Source organism: Heterocephalus glaber, unplaced genomic scaffold (assembly GCF_053883595.1).
Source record: "Heterocephalus glaber isolate CG9 unplaced genomic scaffold, H.glaber_assembly_v1.0 deba00001442, whole genome shotgun sequence".
In the NCBI taxonomy this organism is placed as follows: domain Eukaryota; kingdom Metazoa; phylum Chordata; class Mammalia; order Rodentia; family Bathyergidae; genus Heterocephalus; species Heterocephalus glaber.
In genome coordinates this window covers 49,381,428-49,404,062 of record NW_028258296.1, presented here as the reverse complement: position 1 = coordinate 49,404,062, position 22,635 = coordinate 49,381,428, and the positions used below count along the sequence as shown (strand labels likewise).

Below are 22,635 nucleotides of genomic sequence, written 5' to 3'. Positions count from 1 at the left end.
TTAATAAATATGTTAATTAATGAAACCAGGTATGATTTTAAAAAAAGATGTTATTATAAAAGATGTTCTATTATAAAAAGACAGTTGTAATTCTGTTATGGACTAGAAACATACATTAAAATAGACAAATTCCAAAACTATAATATGAGCACTAATGAAAAGTATTATAAACCAAGAACCTAATTTAATAAAGGCTAAATTTCAAATATACAAGTTGGAAATATTCAAGACATAAAGAGTGTAATTGTTACAAACCAAAGAATTATGCATAGGCTCGTATCTTAAATGTTGATCTTTCTCTCCCATACTATAGTATGAAGATCTCCTAGGTGTACATATTTCAAACTGATCATCAGCATTTTAAATATAAGAATGCAATACTTTTAAAAAGAAGTTTGTGAAGAACTCTTTCACAAAGCAAATAGCTATACCATATTTATCTTGTAAATCTATATTCAATTAACATATATTTGAAACAAAAAAATCCTTAAACAAACCTCTCTGGTTTGTAAAAGACCAGTTAGTTCTTGTTCTTTTCCTTTTAACTCTTCAGTAATCTTCTCAACTTGTTTCTTTTCATCTAAAAGCTTTTGGTTTTCTGCCTATTTAAAAATATTAACAAATCATGAAAAATATTAACAAACCATTAAACTGCCTAGAGCTATGGAAAGAATTAAGAGCTTCTCTTCGGCTAAAATTCTTTAAAAAGAGAAATTAAGTCATTATTAAGTAAACTCAGAGCCATCAGATGATGACAAAGGATTTAATGGAGATATGTGTGAAACAAGGGGCATAGAATTTTTATTTTATTATTTTTTTAGAATTTTAATTTTAAAATCATACATAATTTTAAAATCCACTAAGTTTTCTCCTAAATATTCTAAAATCTCTATTATTCTTCCTGTGAAATGATTTTGAATTACTCCATTCCCTCAGCATGGGAGATTTCTGGTTTTCATATAGTATAGTATACTAGGGTTATATATCTGAGTGTATCATTTCTGACACCAACAATTTCAGTCTGGGGGCTTATTTCCAACAGATGTTAGTATCTCCATTTTATAGATCAAAAGACAGGAATAATCTTCCAGGTTTCATTATGTCTCAGACCAAATCTCCCACTGATAACCACAATAAATTTTAGACAAAACAGGCACATATAGCACTGAAAAACTCTAAAAGAGTTTTTTTAAATAACTAGCTAATTAAAAATAACTAGCAAAAGTGGAAGAGAAGCAATTTTCTCAGTTTTGGGCCACTTTCTAACAATAGTGGAACGCCACTGCTCAGCAGTATGGTACAGCACATAAAACCATAATAGAAACCCCACCAGCCATTCCACCGCCCCCAGCCCAGAGGTAGGGGCTTCCAGGCTGCCCTTCCACTGCTCCCAGCCCAGAGGAAGAGGCTTCCAGGCTGCCGTTCTACCGGTCCCAGCCCAGAGGAAACCCTACCATCTTTCTTGCTGAAGGAACCAGGGAAAGGAACTGTGGGAACCATTACCAGGCTCCAGAATATAAAGGATAAATCACACAGAACAGAGAACCAGAGAAAGCAATCTGATGATTCTATGTATGAACCCTAAACAAATATAAAACTATAGGCAAGGGCAGCTTTTATGCAGGGACTAGATAGGCTTTATTAAAAATTTAGGGGGAATCATACTAAAAGCGAATTCTGCCTTTACAGGCAGAGCAATTAGAAAGACAAATGAGAACGAAACTAAACTAGACTGACAGAGGTGCCAGGTAACACAATTTATCAGAGTTAAAGCAAGGAGGAAGCCAGAAATATAAAAGCCTAGGGAAACTACCCCCACCCACCTCTGATAAAAACCAAAGGAGATAAGGGATAGCCACCTAAGGACTCTTATTTAATATATAAAAGACACATCTATACATATATATTTATAAGTATAGTCTCACTTTAAAATCACTATACCTGAACCAGATAACATACATGTCCCCTTTACTTAATTTCTAACTTTAAGATGCCCTTCTATGAGGCTCCCACAGACACATTTATCCATCACAAAAGGGCAGGAAGGAATCAAATGGCCAGAAAGAATGTAGACAGAGGTGCTCAGGTTAAGATTAAAGATGGCCAGAGAGCCAATCAGATGTGACAATTTCCAGGTGCCAACATGTGGGATGGGTGAAATCACCAGTACTAAATAAAAGCTGAGTGCAAAAATTCTTGGGTATTCATTTTTAATATCTTCTACTCCCCCAGAGTAGCTGTGTATCTTTTTTTTCATCCTTTTCCAAATAAACTGACTTCCTTATTTTAAACTCTGCCTCTTTAATTCATTACTAGAGCTGAGAGTTTACAATCCCGGTAGCTGCATATTCCAAAGAGCATGTATACATCCCACACTGCCACAACAAAACCAGCTCATAAACATTCATAATACAAATTCAAAAGCAATGCAGTACAAAGGCTCAGAAATATTCGAAGCACTCACTGTTCATAAAAACTGAGATGAAACATTTTCTAAATTTAAATTTACTCTTAAAAGATACTTAACAAAAATTTGAGGCAGGAGGATAAGTGGAAGGTGAAGGTCACCCTGTCCTATACAGTGACTTTGAAGCCAGCCTGAACTACACAGTGAGACCCTGTCTCAAAAGAAAACAAACTGAAAACAAAATTATACATACTAATAGAGTACCATGTGATGTCTTATTGTATGTATACATTGTGTGATGTTTAAATCAAGTTAAACATATCTATCTCCTCAAGCAATTATCACCATAAAGATGATAAACAGTTTAAAAATTACTTTCTAGTTTTTGAAATGTACAGTACATTACTTTATTGTCAGTATACTGTGTACACCAGCACTTCTCTCATTAAACTCTAATTTATCCCCACTGACCAACCTTTCCCCACCCTATCCTCAATACTCTTGCTAGCCTCTAGTACTATTATCATTTTATTCTTGACTTCTATGTGATCAACTTTTTAGATTCCACATATGAGTGAGGTCACCTAGTATTTGTCTTTCTGTTTCTGGCTTCTTTCATTTAATATAATGATCTCAGGATCCAACCACATTGCTACAAATGACAGGATTTCATTATTTTGTATGGTTAAATAGCATTTTGTTGTGTATATGCATCTCAATTTCTTCATCCATTCATAAGTTGGACACTTAGGTTGTTTAAATTTCTTGGCTAGTGGGAATAGTGCTATAATTAACAGGGGAATGCAGATGTCTCGTTAACATAATGATTTCACTTCCTCTGGTTACATACTGTTATGGCTTGTGTCTATAGAGTTCCCCTAAAAACCTCATGCAGTCATAGGGGCGGGCTTTTCAGAGGTGGCTGGATCTATAGTGTGTGGTGCTGAGATCAAGGGTGTGTGATTACTGAATCAGTTCACTGATTGGTCTGGTATAGTTCTGGATAGGATTAAGGATGAGTGTTACACACGCCCGAGGGCAGGTAGCCTCTATAAAATATAAGGGACAGAAAGTGGGCTAATGTACCCTTGCCTGCCTGCTTGCTGTGGATTATTTCTCCTCTGCAATGACCCTCTGGATGTCACCCTGACTTTGAGCCAGTCGATCATGGACTGAAACCTCTACAAACCATGAGATAAAATAAACCTTTCCTCCTTTGTGTGTTGGGTATTTTGTCTCAGCAATAAGAAAAGTGACAAAGACAGATTTTGGTATCAGAGCAGCAGGTTGTTACTCGGACTGTACCTGACCTTGTGGTTCAGGAGCCTTTAGAACTGGCTTATGGGAAGAGTTTGGAAGGTTTTGGAGATACTGGGTGAAAAAGCAGCCCTGGAATGCCTGAGGCTGTACTTGATGGGAGATTCTGGTCAGAGCTCAGAAGACCAGAATAGTGATAGAAATGTTGCCAGTAAAAACCATGCTCAGGAGGTGTCTGCTGGAAAGAAGGACTGGATTGCCTGTTAGACTCCAGAACATGTGTGTTATGCCTCGGCAGAAAGTTTTCTGTCGGTTGTTTGTATCCAGAGACTTTGCCTGAGACTAAGAGTGGTGAACTAACTGATCTTCTAGAAGAAATTTCAAGGCAGTATAATGTTGAGGCTGTGACATGGCTACTGTTGGGGGCTTTTAGCCAGATTTACGTTGAGAATCAAGAGCAAAGAGCCCAGCAGAATTATCCAAAACATTCTGAGTTTGGCCAGAAAGCTGCAGCCTGCAAAGATGGAACAGAGGAGAAATTGGTCACTGAGAAGACTAGCAAAATAAATCTAAGTATTTCAGAAGACAACAGAAAAGATGACCTGAGGACAAAATAAGAACCAGCAGGACTCCAGCCTTTGAACCCTCAGAGTTGCAAAGGTAAAAGACATTGCTTTGAGAAGAAAGCCCCAGAGCACCATGTTCCAGAATAGTGGCAGCCTAGAGAATTTGTTCTTCAGGATTGGGTTCAGACTTCTCAGTGATCCAGGCACTGGACCCCTACAGCAAAGAAAGAAGGAAGCCTGGCTACTGGTCCAACTGGCAGCAGACCTTGGTGCCATCTCAGTGTTGCTGGTTTTAGGTGCATGTAAAATGTAAGAGTTGTGAGGTCAGGAAAGCTTCCTCCAAGATTTCAGAAGAAAGCCTAGGAGGCCAAGCAATCCACCCCTGAAAGGGCTGTGTATGAAGCTGGGAGTGTGAAGCCAAAGGTACAGTGGAAACCCTAGAAGTTTGGAGAAGCCAGAATGTGGATCATCTGAGAAAAATTGCAAGGAGAGAGCAGAACCGGCCCAAGAGAGAAGCCATGGGAGCTACAACCACTGGCAGTGACGCAGGGACGGAACCACCCAAGCCCTTTGGAATTAACAACTTGGCTCAGATTGCCTCAGATGCTGGACATGGAACTGTAAGAATTATAAGAACTATAAGAATTCCCAGCTCCATGATTCCTGGCCTGCTAGTGAACCTGCTCACAGATTACACCACTATATGGTTTTTGAGCTTTGGAGTGGAAAAGAAAGGTGATGCTGGTATGGCTGCAGTCAAGGCATGAAGGGAACACCCGAGCTTTTTAGCAAAGCACTCATACATGAATTGCATGTACATTTTCTTCTTGGAGCATTTGAATTGAGTTCCCATTAGATATTTTCTGTATAATGTTTCGGGGGTTTTTTCTTTTGCTTGCTTCAACAATGTTGGTGTCTATGCTCTCTCCCTCATCTCATCTCCCTATCTAGTTTTTTCAACACAAGCTCCTATAGCAATACTGTTATTTACTTGTTTCTACCATTTTATAAATGCCTCCTCTCAAGTTTTTAGCTTGCCATATTCTATCTTCTCTCTCACCTATCTCCTCTTATCCTCTCCATTCTATTCCCTTTGCTCTTCTTTATCTTACTTAGCCCTGCCCTGCCTTGCCTTGCCTTGCTTCTTTTCACATTACAGGTGCACAAATTTATTAACAGGTTCCAATAGTTTCATAGCTTTCTTTAATCCTCAAGTATACCTTCCTCCTCCTACATATTACCCTTGCCTCCAAAAATATCTTCTTAAAAACCTCCAACACTAACCTTTCCATCCAACTAAAAAGTCCTCCAACAGAAACTGACCCCATATATTTTTCCCTATCACTACTCCCCCATCTACCTTCCTTCCTACAGAATTACATGCCTTTTTACCCATCTCTTAATCTCTCCCATCTGTTTCTCCTGCTACATCATATGATAACTGTTAATAACAACTGATATAGGCTACAAAGAGTATTGATAAGGGTGAAAGTGTACATGCAAGGTTTATCACATATAGGAGATGTATGATCAGATCTGCTTATGCTGTTGTAACTGAAAGTAAATCATTCCTCAAAACACAGGGATAATTCGATCCCTGGTACCAAAAAAAAAAAAACAACCACAGTGACAGAGTACTAATTACTTACATAGCTGAATGGGGTAAATACTGTCTCTGAACAAATAAAGATATGAACACATACATCACAGGAAGGCAGTATCTTACTAAAAGGATCTTTATATTAATTACAACCTCTCCTCATTCCATTGGACCTCAACCCTAAGCACAAAAAAAAAGGGGGGAAAGTGAGAAACAAAAACTATATATACACAGAGGATTATGGGAAAATAGGAAACCAAAGATGCCCCAAAGTCCCCTAACTCTCCTAAGGCAAGAAGCAGGGCCACAAATGGAAAGGAAAACAAGGAAAGCAGGTTAGTGGAGCTATATGAATTGTTTAAAGAAGAGCTAAAGGAATTTGGCAAATTCAAAGAGGATATGACCCAAAAATTTATGAATCACACAAAACAGTCAATATAGATTTGAGGAGAACAAAAAAATTAGAAGAGCTGACCAAAATGGTTCAAAACATGCATGACAAATTTTCTGAAGATACAGAATCAACAAAAATGTATCAGACAGACATTTCAGGTATAAAAAGCCATACAGTATTCATAAATTTCAGAAATGATAACATGAAGATAGAATTTACAAAATAGTAAATTTTGATGAAGTACTCAGAGGAACATCAAAAAAGAAAACAAGAGCTGGGGATTTAGCTCAGTGGCACCAACCACGCCTGCCTCACAAGCACAAGGTCCTGAGTTCAATCCCTGGTACCGCAAAAAAAAAAAAAAAAAAAAAAGAAATATTTATCTAAAAGGTACTTGATGACACTAAGAGACCAACATAAGGCTACTGAAGTTTGATACTAGAAAATAACTCACATGGAGTAATTAATTTTCTTATAGAAATCAAAATGTGACAAAATATAAGAAAAGAGGTCAATTTACACATAAATGAAGCTTAAAGAACACCAACCATGATGGAAAAAAGGCTTCCCAAGACACATCATCATTAAAATGCCAAATGTCCAGCAACAACAACAACAAAAAAAAACCAGTATTTTAAAAGTAGTCAGGAAAAAACAAAAAATCACATATAAAGGTAAACCCATTAGAAATTACAGCAGACAGATCAACACAAACTTTAAGGGCTGTTAGAGCTTGGAGTGAAGTATTTCAAACCCTAAAAGCAAACAACTTCCAATCTAGATTAACATATCCAGCAAAACTGTGCTTCAAAATAAATGGAGAAATAAGAACACTTCATGAAAAAAAACAAGAGATTTATGAATACTAAACAAGCACTCCAGAAAACACTCAAGAAACAATGAAACCAACAAAGCCAAAAATTCAGGTGGAATGAATATGTCAAGCCCTGGGAATAGATAAATGAGGGAAAAAATAGGAAAAGAAAAAGTAGTCAACACAGAAAAAGACTACAATTTAGGAATTAATCAACACCTCTCTAATAACTCTCAACTCTCTAATTAAAAGACATAGGTTGGCAGACTGGGTCAAAAGAAACCAAATAGTCTATGACATTCCACAAACTCATCTAATCTGAAAAGATATCCGTAGAGTAAAAATCAAAGGACTGAAAACAATATTTCATGTACCAGGATGCTGAAAACAAGCAGGGGTAGCAATTCTAATCTCAAAGTAAACTTCAAGCTAAAATTGATCAAAAGAGACAAAGAAAGTCATTACATACTAGTTAAAGGAATAATCCAACAGGAAGAGATGATGCTGATAAATGTATATGCATCAAATATTGGAGCACTTATCTTCATAAAACAATACTACTGGACATAAAAGATCTAATAAATACTAACACAATCTTAGTGGATGATCTCAATACCCTACTTTTGCAAAGAGATAGATCAACTAAACAAAATGTGATTGGTAAACCACACCCTTGAACATATGGATATAATAGATATCAACAAAGTGTTCTACCCTATTACAACAGATTATATATTCTTCTTTGCAGCACATAAAACCATCTTCAAAAAGATCACATACTAGTCAACAAAGCCTGCCTAAATTTATATTAAAAAAATCTAAATCACCCCATTTTTACGGTCAGATCACACTGCAATGAAAACAGAAATCAACCACAGAAAATTCAGAAGCACTTGGAAACTAAACTGAATACCCAATTGGTCACAGAAGAAATTAAACAATTTCTGGAACCTAATGACAACACCTATACAATATACTGGACTTTATGGGACACAATGAAACCAGTCCTAGGAGGGAAGGTCATTGTTAACAATGCCCTCATTAAGAAAACAGAGCAAGCTTAAATGACCTGAGGAACCTCGAGATACTTGACAAACAACAATCCAAGCACAAATGGAAACTAAAGAGATAATTCATAAAGATCAGAGCAAAAATTAATGAAACTCAGATTAAAAAAAGAAAAAAATACAAAGAATGAATTGAAAAGGTGGTTCTTTGAAGGATTAAACAAAATAAATAGCCAAATTTACCATAAGAAAGAGAAAAGACTCACATCGATGCAATTAGAAATAAAAATGGTGAAATCACAAGAGACATGATCAAACTCCAGAAGAGTTACTATGAAAAACTGTATTCTAACAAATTGGAAAATCTTGAAGAAATAGATAGATTTTGAAACTTTAATGAATTTCCAAAACTAAACCCAAAAGACAAAAATATTGAACAACCTAAAAACAAGCAATGAAATTGAGGCAGTAATTTTTAAAACCCTACCAATTTAATAAAGTCTAGAACCTGACGGGTTCACTACTGAATTGTATAAAACCTATAAGGATGATATATCACCAATATTCCTCAAACTCATTAATAAAACTGAAGAGAAGGACGCTTCCAAAAGCATTTCTGGAAGCCAGCATCACTCTGACCCCCAAACTAGACAAAGATCCAACCAAAAAAGAAAGCTGCAGGCCAGTCTCCTTAATGAAAACAGATGTAAAAATCCTCAATAAGATATTGTCAAATAGAATACAACGTATCAGCAGAAGGATCATTCATCATGACCAAGTAAGTTTAATCCAAGAGTTGCAAGGATCGTTCAATAAATATATGCAAAATCAATAAATGTAATGTGCCACATAGAAGCAAAGACCAAAACACAATCATATTAATAGATGCATAAAAGCCTTTTGACAAAATCCAAACATTCTTTCATGATAAAAACTTTAAAGAGGTGCAGAAGACGCCAAATCAGCCTGCTGCAGACAGGCAGGTCTGTGGACACCCTACCAAGGTCCCGAGTCCCGCGGAACACGCAGAATCAGCCCGCGCCCCGGGTGTCCACTGGACACACACACACACACACACACACACACACACAGCCCCCCCCATCCCCGCTTCTCTGTACAGCCACCTGGTTCTACGCTCCAGAGACGCAGAGGACACCGGACCACCAGAGCATGGTACTGAATCCCACTACTCCTGGCCCAGAGGGAGGGGCTTGAGCCACCATCCCGCTGCTCCTGGTCCAGAGGAAGGGGCTTCCCAGCCACCTTCCCTCCCACTGCTCCTAGCCAAGAGGAAAGGGCTTTTGGGCCACCTTCTGTCCCACCACTCCTAGCCCAGAGGAAGGGGCTTCCGGGCCACCATCCCTCCCACCACTCCCAGCCCAGAGGTAGGGGCTTCTGAGCCACCATCCCACTGCTCCTGGACCAGAGGAAGGGGCTTCGCAGCCACCATCCCTCCCGCTGCTCCAAGCCCACAGGAAAAGGCTTTTGGGCCACCATCCCTAACACTGCTCCCGGCCCCTGTCCCACCTCTACCAGCTCAGAGGAGGTAATCCATGAAGGCGCCAAGAGCACCCCCCCGCCACCAGTTGAAATGAGAAAACATGTAAATAAGTCTCAAAACCAGACCTCCAGATCACCTACAGCAACCCCAAAGGGAAATGAGATGGAACACTCTGATACTCAACCACCTGGACACACTGACCTGGCAACAAAAGGGGATCTGGAAAAAATGAAATCAGAAATAATTTCTCAGATAACAGGAGAAATTATGCCCCTAGTGCAAGACATGATTAATAAATCTAGAGAGGAGCTGAGGAACATGATGGAATCCCAACATAAGAAACAAATGGAATCCATAAAACAGATGCAAATAGATTTCCAGGACATGAAAAACTCCATTGAAAGTCTACACAGCAGAATGAGCCAATGTGAGGACAGAATTTCAGATATAGAAGATAAGACTGCAATTACTGACCAGGAAAAGAAAAATTGCTTCAAAATTATAAGGGAACATGAGAAATCAATCCAGCAGCTGTTAGATGATGCAAAGAAGAATAACATAAGACTGATTGGAGTCAATGAAGAAACAGGAGACAGTGCAGATGACATAAAAAAATCTCTTCACAGAAATAATGGCAGAAAACTTCCCAAGCAGGGGAAAAGAACTTGACATACAGATAAGTGAGGCATATAGGACTCCAAATAGCCTTGATAAAAAAAATCTACACATAGGCATATAATTGTTAAGATTCCAGAAACACAACAGAAGAACAAAGTTCTACAAGCAGTCAGAGAAAAGAAACAAATCACTTACAAAAGAAAGCCCATCAGAATCACAGCAGACTTCTCAACACAAACCATCAAGGCAAGAATAGCTTGGAGTAACATATTCTAAGCCCTAAAAAAGAACAGCCTCCAACCCAGACTGATGTGCCCTGAAAAACTATCTTTCAAAATGGATGGAGAAATAAGATACTTTCATGACAAAAGAGCACCTTAGGAACTTAGTGAATACCAAACTACCACTCCAAAGAATTTTACACAATATTCTAGGAACAGACATTGAGGATCACAACCCCAGGAAGCAAAGCAGAATGAACCCATCTGGCATGACAAGAAATTAAATGTAAAGGGGGAGAACCCAACAAAAAGAAAAAGTCATGGCAATGACAAGTCAATACGTTTCACTTATAACCATCAATGTTAATGGTCTCGATTCACCAATCAAAAGAAATAGACTGGCAGAGTGGGTCAAGAAGCAAAATCCAACAATATGCTGCATACAAGAAACACAATTCAAAAGGAAACTCATAGACTGAAAGTTAAAGGGTGGAAAACAATACTGCATGCAACAGGAACCTGAAAAAAAGCAGGAGTAGCTATCCTCTTTGAAGATCAAGTAGATTTCAAACCAACACTGATTAAGAGGGATGAAGAAGGACACTACATCCTTGTAAAGGGAAGAATCCAAGAGGGAGAGATGACAATCATAAATATCCATGCACCAAACACTAGTGTGCCCAACTATATAAAACAAATACTAACAGACATGAAAAGTCATATATGCACTAATACAACTGTAGTGGGGGACCTCAACACCCCACTGTCACAAATAGACAGATCAACTCGACTAAAAATAAGTAATGAAATACTTATGAAACTCAATAGAACTCTTGAACAAATGAACTTAATAGATATTTACAGAGTTTTCCACCCCACATAATCAGAATACACATTCAGCTGCACATGGGTCATTCTCCAAAATAGACCACATTCTCGCACACAGAACATGTTTAAGAAAGTGCAAACGAATTGAAGTTATCCCCTGTATATTATCAGATCATAGTGCAATGAAATTGGAGATCCATAGCAAAAGAAACTCAAAAACTTTCATGAACATGTGGAAATTGAACAACCCACTTCTGAATAACAAATGGGTCACAGAGGAAATTGAAGAAGAAAGCAGACAGTTCCTTCAATTAAATGACAATGACAATACAACATACCGGAATCTATGGGACACAATGAAAGCTGTCTTATGAGGGAAATTCATAGCAGTGAATACGCATATTAGGAAAACAGAACAAGCCCAATTAAACAACCTGATGCTGAACCTCAAGCTTCTAGAAAAAGAAGAACAGGACAACCCCAGAGCTCATACAAGGGAGGAAATTATAAAGATCAGAGGAGAAATCAATGCAATGGAGACTAAGAGAATGATACAAAACAATCAATGAAACCAAGAGTTGGTTCTTCGAAAGAATCAACAAAATTGGCAAACCCTTAGCCAACCTTGTCAGAAAAAGGAAAGAAAAGGCCCAAATCCATGCAATTAGGAATGAAAAGGGTGAAACTACAACAGACCCAGCAGAAATACAGAAGATCATCAATACCTACTTCCAAAACCTATACGGCAATAAGATGGACAACACAGAAGAAATGGACAGATTCCTAGATACTTATGAATTACCAAAGTTGAACGAAGAAGATCTTAAAATTCTGCACAACCCAATATCAACCAATGAAATTGAAAATGTAATTAAAAACTTATCAACTAAGAAAAGCCCAGGCCCTGATGGCTTCACTGCTGAATTCTACAAGACATTTAGAGAGGAACTGCTACCACTACTGTTTAAACTCTTCAGTGAAATTGAAAGGGAAGCAATACTCCCAAATTCATTCCTGGAAGCAAGCATCTCCTTGATCCTCAAAGCAGAGAAAGTGCCAACTGAAAAGGAGAACTATAGGCCAATCTCACTAATGAACATAGATGCAAAAATCCTTAATAAGATAATGGCAAACAGAATGCAGAAGATCATCAAGAAGATCATACACCCTGATCAAGTGGGATTCATCCCAGGGATGCAGGGATGGTTCAGTATACACAAATCAATCAATGTAATACACTATGTCAACAGAGCCAAGGACAAAAAACATGATTATCTCCATAGATGCAGAAAAAGCATTTGACAAAATCCAACATGCATTTATGATAAAAACCCTACAAAAAATTGGAATAGATGGTCTCTATCTCAAACTGATGGAAGCCATCTATGAAAAACCAACAGCCAATATCATACTAAATGGTCAAAAACTGAAATCCTTCACACTAAAATCAGGAACAAGACAAGGATGTCCACTATCACCACTCTTGCTCAATATAGTTCTGGAAACATTAGCCATGGCAATTAGACAAGGGAAAGAAATAAAAGGAATAAAGATAGGAAAGGAAGAAGTCAAATTGTCATTATTTGCAGATGACATGATACTCTATATAGAAGACCCCAAGAACTCCACCAAAAGTCTTCTAGACTTAATAACCAAATTCAGTCAAGTAGCTGGTTACAAGGTCAACACACAAAAATCAATAGCTTTCCTCTACACCAATGACAGACTCACTGAGTGAGAAATAGGGCAAATAATTCCTTTCACAATAGCATCCAAAAAACTGAAATACCTAGGAATCATCCTAACGAAAGGAATCAAAGACCTCTTCTCTGAAAACTATGGCACTCTGAAAAGAGAGATTGAAGATGATATCTGGCGAATCCCGACCGACCTCCAATGCTGCTTGACAAAGTTCCAGCTGGGGGAAAAGGAGGGTGGAACACATCCTACCCTCATGTTTTATTTTTTCTTGCTCTAATGTTTACAATTGTTACTCTGGTCACAGGAATCATTATATTTGTGACTAACAACATATTCTCCATGAGGCAAATTGGCAATGTTGTATTGAAATCTGATCTGGCTCAAAAGTCCCAAATTCCTGTTTCTCTCAGTTCTATTGTCACACCCACTTCTAAAGAAACCTCTCCTAAAACTCCCTCTGTTTTCCTGCTACTATAACTCCTTTCTTCTATTGATGACTTTCTTTTACTAAAGGGGTCTTATAAAGAGATTGAAAGGACAGATTTTAGATGTAAGACACAGTGGGAAATGGGAAATAGAAAGAAAGTTAAGACAGATAAATACACTAAGGAGGCAAGTTACTCAGTTTTTCTCAAAGTACTGCAAACATTTCCTGCTCATGGACCATGAACCCAAATAACATTTAAGCAAGATGAATAGAGGCATAGAAAAAATAGAGAGCTAATAGCAAACTATATTAACCATTGTGCAGTTTCTCAAGGGCCAGCTGGTGACCACAAGTTTGACATTTAATGAACTAAATCTTGCTTGTATCCCCGCTGATATAAAGATTTTGATTAAGTTACTTTCTGTTCTGTTTAGGTGTGGGTAAATAAGGGGACAATTGTAATTTTTAAATGTATTCATGATGTTCAATGAAATGAATCAGCTTAGGAAAAATATACTTTGTTTAGTAAAAAATAACCTTTATTTCTATAGAAATTGCTAAGGCAACCTAAAATGTAAATATGTTCCGCCCAATGCCTCCTAGCCATTGCTTAAAGATATAAAAATAAATCAGACCCTGAGACTTCTCAGAGGGAACCTGCACATTGCTTGCGAAGGTTCTTTTCTCACTCACCGGCCCGAGACCTCTCCCCTTCCTACCCTGCATCGACTGCAGCTGGTCTGCGGCAGATATCAGAAAATGGACAGACATCCCCTGCTCCTGCTCAGGGAGGATTAATATAGTGAAAATGGCCATACTTCCAAAACTGCTATATAGATTTAATGCAATTCCAATTGAGATCCCAGTATCATACTTCATGGACCTTGAGAAAACAATCCAAAAATTCATTTGGAACAAGAAAAGACCCAGAATAGCAAAAGCAATTCTAGGTAACAGAGACATGGCAGGGGGTATCACAATCCCCAACCTGCAACTATACTACAAAGCTACTGTGATAAAAACAGCATGGTACTGGCAAAGAAACAGACTTGAGGACCAGTGGAACAGATTAGAAGATGCAGAAACAACACCAGACACACTCAGCCATCTCATCTTCGACAAAGGAGCCAAACACCCTCACTGGAGGAAAGACAGCCTCTTTAATAAATGGTGCTGGAAAAACTGGGTTTCAACTTGCCACAGATTAAAACTAGACCTGTATCTCTCACCATGCACTAAACTAAAATCAAAATGGATTAAAGATCTAAATATTAAAATAGAAACTCTGAACCAGTTGGAACAGAGGTTAGGTAGAACCCTTGAAGACATTGGTGAGGAAAAGATTTTGTGAACAAAACCTCAGTTGCCCTGAAATAGCACAAACAATCAACAAGTGGGATCTCTTCTTATTAAAAGGCTTCTGCACAGCAAGAGAAACCACCAGCAGTGTGAAGAGACAATCCACAATGTGGGAAAAAATCTTCACCTGCTCTTCCTCAGACAAAGGTCTACTATCTCGAATCTATAAAGAACTTAGAAAGATAAGACCTCCCAAATTTAAAGACCCAATCCAAAAATGGGCATCTGAAATGAACAGACATTTCTCAAAGAAGTAGAAATAGCAAATAAATACATGAAAAAATGTTCAACATCACTGGTCATTCAAGAGATGCAAATGAAAACAACGCTGAGATTCCACTTCACTCCAGAAAGAATGGCTGCTATCATGAAATCAACCAATAACAAATACTGGAGTCGGTCGGGGGGGGGGGGGGCCTGTGGGGAAAGAGGAACCCTGCTCCACTGCTGGTGGGAGTGTAGATTGATGCAACCACTGTGGAAATCAGTATGAAGATACCTCAAAGAACTAGGACTGGAAGTCCCATTTGACTCCGCTATTCCACTGCTGGGGATCTTCCCCAAAGAATTAAAAGAATCACACCACAGTGATATATGTGCGCCCATGTTCATAGCAGCACAGTCTGTAATAGCTAAAACTTGGAAACAGCCCAAATGCCCATCAACTGGAGACTGGATAAAGAAAATGTGGTCTTTTTATAAAATGGAGTACTACTCAGCCATAAAAAATGAGAAACTAGAAAGATGTATAGCTAAGTGGATGCACATTGAGGCAATACTCTTAAGTGAAATAAACAGGACACACATGTATAAACAGCGAATAGTTTCTCTGGTGTGAGAAACTGAAATTGTAAATAAGGACTAAATGTATAATAGGTAATGTGAAATAGGAAGAAAAGGGGCAAAGGGGAAGGAAGTGGGAGGGCTGGGGAAAGGATAGAAGGGAATGGGATTAATATGAGAAAATGGAAAAATAGGAACAAAATCTTTGTAAATAGGGAGGACTGGAGGGGTTGAAGGGAGGGCTGGGCAAGGGTGAAAAATAAGAACCAAGAGAGAATATGTAAAGGTGCAAATTTCCAACGATGAATGTCATTATACTGTATACCTAAAATGTACCAATGATTAGAATGAATAATCGATAATGCAAAAATAGGAAGCAAAGGTCCAAAGGGGTAGGGGTAGTGGGAGGGGCATGGGAAAGGAAAGAAGGGAAAGGAAAAATGATGAGAAATGGAAATAAAGTCTTTGTAAATAGCGAAGGGTGGAGGGGATGAAGGGAGGGCTAGGAATGGGGAAAAAATAAGAACCAAGATGCATCATGTAAAGGTACAATTCCCAATGAGAAATGTAATTGTGTTGTATACCTACAATGTACCAATAAAACAATTTTAAAAAAAAAATTTTGCTCCAAAAGATGTAATAGGGCTTAAAAAAAAAAAAAAAACTTTAAAGAAAGTAGGTATAGAAGAATCTTACCTGAATCTGATAAAAGATATTTATGACAAAGCAGTGGACATCATATTAAAGGGGAAAACCAGAAATCTTTCACTCTAAAATCAGGGACAAGACAAAGACACCTCCTATCACCACCTCTGAACAGCATAGTACTCAAAACATTCCCCCAAGTGATCAAGCAAAAGAAGAAATAAAAGGGAAACATACATGTAGAAAAGAAGTCAAATTATCATTTGCAGATGACATGATGTTCTACATAGAAGGCCCAATGAATTCATCTAAAAAACTCTTAGAATTAATAGCTATTTCAGCAATGCAACAGGATACAAAATCGACACACAAAAATCAGCAGCGTTCATCTATACCAGTACTGAATGCAATAAGAAAGAAATTAGAAAAGCAATACCATTCACAATAGCAACAAGAAAAATTAAAAACCTAGGAATTAATCTAACCAAGAAAGTGAAAGATCTCTAAAGAAAACTACAGTACTCTGAAAAAGGAGACTGAAGACATCAGAAAATTGAAATATGTCCCCTGCTCCTGTATAAGGAGAACCACTATTGTCAAAATGGCAGTGTTCCCAAAACATATGTAGATTCAATGCAGTCCCAATCCAAATACCAACAGCATTCCACACAGTACTAGAAAAAACAATCTTAAAATTTATATGTAACAAGTTAGAATAACAAAAGCAATCCTGGGCAACAAGAGCAAAGCAGGAGACATCATAATACCTGACTTCAAGTTATACTACAAATCAACAATGATAAAAACAGCATGGTATTGGCACAAAAACGGACATGTGGATCAACGGAACAGAATAGATGATACAGAAATATCCCAAGATATAACCAGCTATTTGAACTTCAACAAAGGGGCCAAGAACATACATTAAAAGACAAATGGTGCTCAAAAAATTAGCTATTTGCAGAAGATTGAAACTGGACCCATGTGAAGCTGTACCCATATCTCTCACCGTGTACTAAATTAAAATCAAAATGGATCAAAAATCTAAACATTGAAATACAAAAAAATGACTTACTGAAAAGTAAAATACATAAAATACTTGAAGTCATAGGTGTAGGGAAGGACTTTGTGAACAGAACACCAATTCCACAAGAAATAACAAGAATCAACAAATGTAATTATATCACTCAAAAAACCTTGGGCACAGCAAGGGATCCCTTAGTAGAATGAACTAACCTAGAGAATGGGAAAAAAATTTTGCCAGGTATTCCTCAGAGGACTAATACCTAGAAAATATAAAGAACTCAAAATATTAGACCACCCAAATAAAAGAACCAATCAAGAAACGGGCAAGTGAAATGATAGATACTTCTCAGAAGTACAAATAGCCAATAAACATAACAAAATTTCAACAGGTTACATTGTATCTACTGACAGCCCAGCTGAGCTGTGGTCTCACACACAGCCAGTATCATCCCCATTTCGGGTCATTACCTCTTCCCATACTGTAGCAAAACTGAAACTGAAGCTGTACAGGAATGTAAAGGTGTTGTTACTTTTTAACGTGCTGTCACCTGGGGAAGCAGGTATGCCCATGGGGATCATAGGCACAGGGCTTCTTAAAAACCAAAGGAAGTTCTTTGGGATTTCAGATCGCCAGCATGGGAGGCAAGCTCAGCAAGAAGAAGGCCTACAATGTGAATGACAACAAAGCCAAGGACAAGGACAAGAAGGCCGAGGGCGCGGGCGCCAAGGAGGAGGGGACCCCGAAGGAGAGCGCACCCCCCGCGGCGGCAGCCGGCAGTGCAGAGTCCCAGGACAAAGACAAGGACTCCGAGAAGAACGCCGAGGGCAAGGCCGAGGCCACGGCGGCGGGGCCCAAGGAGGAAGCCCCCAAGGCTGAGCCTGAGAAGAGCAGCGAGGGCGCCGCGGAGGGGCACACAGAGCCTGGGACCGCAGCAGCCCAGCAGGAGCCCGCCGAGCCTGGGCCCGCTGCGGGAGGCAAGGCCCCCAAGGCGACAGAGGCAGGCGTGTCCGAGGGCCAAGAAGAAGGGGAACCCAAAAAGACTGAGGCTCCCGCCGCCCAGGAGACGAAAAGTGACGAGGCCCCGGCTTCAGACTCAAAACCCAGCAGCGCCGAGGCTGTCCCCTCCTGCAAGGAGCCCCCCCGCAGCGCCCAGTTCCACAGCGAAGGTCCCAGCAGAGGAGCCCAGGCCTGCCGAGGTCCCCGCAGCCAACTCGGATCAAACCTTAGCAATGAAAGAGTAACGGGACAGCGTGGGAAAACACCACTGAAAATCAATCTCTCTCTCCCTCTCTCTCCCTCTCCTTCTCTCTCTCCTTCTCCTTCTATCTCCTATACTAACTGGTTTCCAATCGGAAGTAAGGATGTGTATCACCCAAGGGGGGAATAAAAAGGATGCTGACCCATCAAGGGAGGGAGGGAGGGAGGGAGTGGGAGAATCCAAATAGTATTTTTGTGGGGAAATATCTAATATACCTTCAGTCACCTGGACCACCAGCCCTGGCTTTGGAAAATCAGTGAGATGAGTGGCCCAACCCCGCGCCCTGCACGAGCCCTCCATCCTGCTCAGGCACCTGCACTGAGGCCATCAAGGTCTTTATGAAAGCACTATTTTCTGTGTTCTCCTTTTTAATTTACAGCGTTTATTTTGATATTTTTTTAATGTTGTGGATGAATGCCAACTTTCCGACAGAGCCCACTTAGCCTGTCCACATGTGTTTCAATGCCAGCCCTCCATTCCTCCTCTCCAGATATTTCTGGGAGTAAATGAGCATTCTCTCATCATACTTAGCCTACCTAGATTTCTCGTAATGAGTTAATGCATGTCCGTGGTTGGGTGCACCTGTAGCTCTGTTTATTGGTCAGTGGAAATGAAAAAACAAAAAGTCTGCATTCATTGCAGTTCACTTTCTCTTCATTCTGTGTTACAGACACCAACATACCACTGATTGGAAAATGGAAAAAATAAATTAAATTAAAAATACAAAAAAATGTACAATGGATGCATTGAAATTATATGTAATTGTATAAATGGTGCAACAGTAATGAAGTAAAACAATTAAAAAAGAAAAAAAAATTTCAACAACTCTGGCCACTAGAAAAATGCAAATTAAAACAACAGTAAAAGTCCATCTTACTTCAGAAAGAATGGCAAGCATCAAGAAATCAAATAAGGGGCCACCGTACCACCACTCTGCGTGCAGAGGAGGTGGCTTCCGGGCTACCACAGTATCGCTCCCAGTGCAGGTGGCTTCCGGGCTACCATAACATCGCTCCCAGTGCAGAAGGCTTCCAGGCTGCCATACTACCGGTCAGAGCACAGAAGAGATGAGCCCCATGGGCGACAGCAGCACACACACATCCCCCCCCCACACACACACACACCGTTGAAATAAGAAGACACGTAAACAAGTCTCAAAACCAGACTTCCAGATCACCTACAGCAACCCCAAAGGGAAATGACATGGAACAATCTGATATTCAACCACCTAGACTCCCTGAACTGGCAACAAAAGAGGATCTGGAAAAAATGAAATCAGAAATTATTTCTCAGATAACAGCAGAGGTTGTGCTCACAATGCAAGACATGAGGAATAAATCTAGAGACGAGCTAAGGAACATGATAGAATACCAACATAGGAAACAAATGGAATACATAAAAAAGATACAAACAGATTTCCAGGAGATTAAAAACTCCACTGAAAATCTACCCAGCAGAATAAGCCAATATGAGGACAGAATTTCAGGTATAGAAGATAAGACTGCAATTAGTCACCAGGAAAAGAAAAATTGCTTCAAAATTGTAAGGGAGCACAAGAAATCAAGCCAGCAGCTACTAGATGATGTGAAGAAGAATACCGTAAGACTGACTGGAGTCAATGAAGAAACAGGAGAGAGTGCAGATGACATAAAAAAAACTGTTCATAGAAGTGATGGCAGAAAACTTCCCAAGCAGGGGAGAAGAACTTGGCATCCAGAAAAGTGAGGCACATAGGACTCCAACTGGCATTGATCAAAAAACAAATCTACACACAGGCATATAATTGTTAAGATGGCACAAACCCAACAGAAGAACAAAATTCTACAAGCAGTTAGAGAAAAGAAACAAATCACATACAAAGGAAGGTCCATCAGAATCACAGCAGACTTCTCCATACAAACCCTCAAGGCAAAAAGAGGTTGGAGTGATGTATTCCAAGCCTTAAAGAAAAACAGCCTCCAACCCAGATTAATGTACCTTGCAAAACTATCTTTCAAAATGGATGGAGAAATAAGATACTTTCATGACAAAGAGCACCTTAGGAAATTCATGAATACCAAACCAGCACTCCAAAAAATTATACACAACATCCTACGAAAAGACAATGAGGATCACAACCCCAGGAAGCACAGCAGAATGAATCCATTGGGCGAGACAAGAAATTAAATGTAAAGGGGGAGAATCCAACAAACAGAAAAAGTCATGACAATGATAAATCAATACATATTAGTTATAACCATTAATGTTAATGGTCTCAATTCACCAATCAAAAGAAATAGACTGGCAGAATGGGTCAAGAAGCAAGATTCAACAATATGCTGCATACAAGAAACATACTTAATTCAAAAAGAAACTCACAGTCTGAAAGTTAAAGGGTGGAAAACAATACTCCATGTGACAGGTACCCGAAAAAAAGCAGGAGTAGCTATCCTCTTTGCAGATCAAGTGGATTTCAAACCCACACTGATGAAGAGAGACAAAGAAGGACACTACACCCTTCTAAAAGGAACAATCCAAGAGGAAGAGATGACAATCATAAATATCTATGCACCAAACACTAGTGCACCCAACTATATAAAACAAATACTAACGGACATGAAAAGTCATATATGCACTAATACAATTGTAGTGGGGGACCTCAACACCCCACTGTCACAAATAGATCAACTCGACTAAAAATAAGTAATGAAATACTAGAACTCAATCGAACTCTTGAACAAATGAACTTAACAGATGTTTACAGAGTCTTCCACCCCACAAAATCAGAATACACATTCTTCTCAGCTGCACATGGGTCATTCTCAAAAATAGACCACATACTCACACATAGAACATGTTTAAGTAAGTGCAAAGGAATTGGAAGTTATCCCCTGTATATTATCAGACCATAGTGCAATAAAATTGGAGATCCATAGCAAAAGAAACTCAAAAAATTTCATAAACACGTGGAAATTGAACAACACACTTCTGAAGAACCAATGGGTCACAGAGGAAATTAAAGAAGAAATCAGACAGTTCCTTCAATTAAATGACAATGACAATACAACATATCGGAATCTATGGGACACAATGAAAGCAGTCTTATGAGGGAAATTCATAGCAGTGAATACACATATTAGGAAAACAGAACAAGCCCAATTAAACAACCTGATGCTGAACCTCAAGCTTCTAGATAAAGAAGAGCAGAACAGACCCAAAGTTCATCCAAGGGAGGAAATTATAAAAGTTCAGAGCAGAAATCAATGCAATAGAGGCTGAGAGAAAGATACAAAAAAAATCAACGAGCCAAGAGTTGGTTCTTCAAAAGAATAAACAAAATTGATAAACCCTTAGCTAACCTTATCAGAAAAAGGAAAGAAAAGGCTCACATCCTTGCAATTAGGAATGAAAAGGGTAAAATTACAACAGACCCAGCAGATATCCAGAGGATCATCAATACCTACTTCCAGAACCTATACACCAACAAGATGGAAAACACAGATGAAATGGACAGATTCCTAGATAAGTATGAATTACCAAAGTTGAACGAAGAAAATGTAAAAATTCTAAACAACCCAGTATCAATCAATGAAATTGAAAATGTAATTAAAAACTTATCAACTAAGAAAAGCCCAGGCCCTGATGGTTTCACTGCTGAATTCTACAAGACATTTAGAGAGGAACTGCTGCCACTACTGTTTAAACTCTTCAATGAAATTGAAAGGGAAGCAATTCTCCCAAATTCATTCCTGGAAGCAAGCATCACCTTGATCCCCAAAGCAGAGAAAGACCCAACTGAAAAAGAGAACTATAGGCCAATCTCACTAATGAACATAGATGCAAAAATCCTTAATAAGATAATGGCAAACAAAATGCAGAAGATCATCAAGAAGATCATACACCCTGATCAAGTGGGATTCATCCAAGGGATGCAGGGATGGTTCAATATACGCGAATCAATCAATGTAATACACTATATCAATAGAGCCAAGGACAAAAACCATATGATTATCTCCATAGATGCAGAAAACGCATTTGACAAAATCCAACATGCATTTATGATAAAAACCCTACAAAAAATTGTAATAGGTGGTCTCTACCTCAAACTGATAGAAGCCATCTATGAAAAACCAACAGCCAATATCATACTAAATGGTCAAAAACTGAAATCCTTCACACTAAAATCAGGAACAAGACAAGGATGTCCACTATTACCACTCTCGTTCAATATAGCTTTGGAAAC

The 22,635-nt window shown here is 38.8% G+C and overlaps 2 protein-coding genes across 12 annotated transcripts in view; one reads left to right on the top strand and one right to left on the bottom strand.

Annotated features, from left to right (window-relative positions):
* The window catches only part of Sycp1 (synaptonemal complex protein 1), a 161,937-nt gene that overhangs the window by 73,370 nt on the left and 65,932 nt on the right, over positions 1-22,635 (bottom strand). For all 11 annotated transcript variants that reach the window (XR_002397970.2, XR_002397969.2, XM_087213300.1 and 8 more), the window contains exon 17: positions 498-602. Coding sequence is in view for 9 of the 11 variants with exons in the window: in XM_087213300.1 (XP_087069426.1) it covers positions 498-602 (105 nt within the window). In the remaining 2 variants the exon portion in view is untranslated. The remainder of the gene's footprint in view (positions 1-497; positions 603-22,635) is intronic.
* LOC106010099 (brain acid soluble protein 1 homolog) lies at positions 17,790-18,762 on the top strand. The gene is given in 2 exon segments (XM_087213295.1): positions 17,790-18,295; positions 18,297-18,762. Coding segments are annotated over 2 exon segments (606 nt in total). The 3' UTR covers positions 18,397-18,762.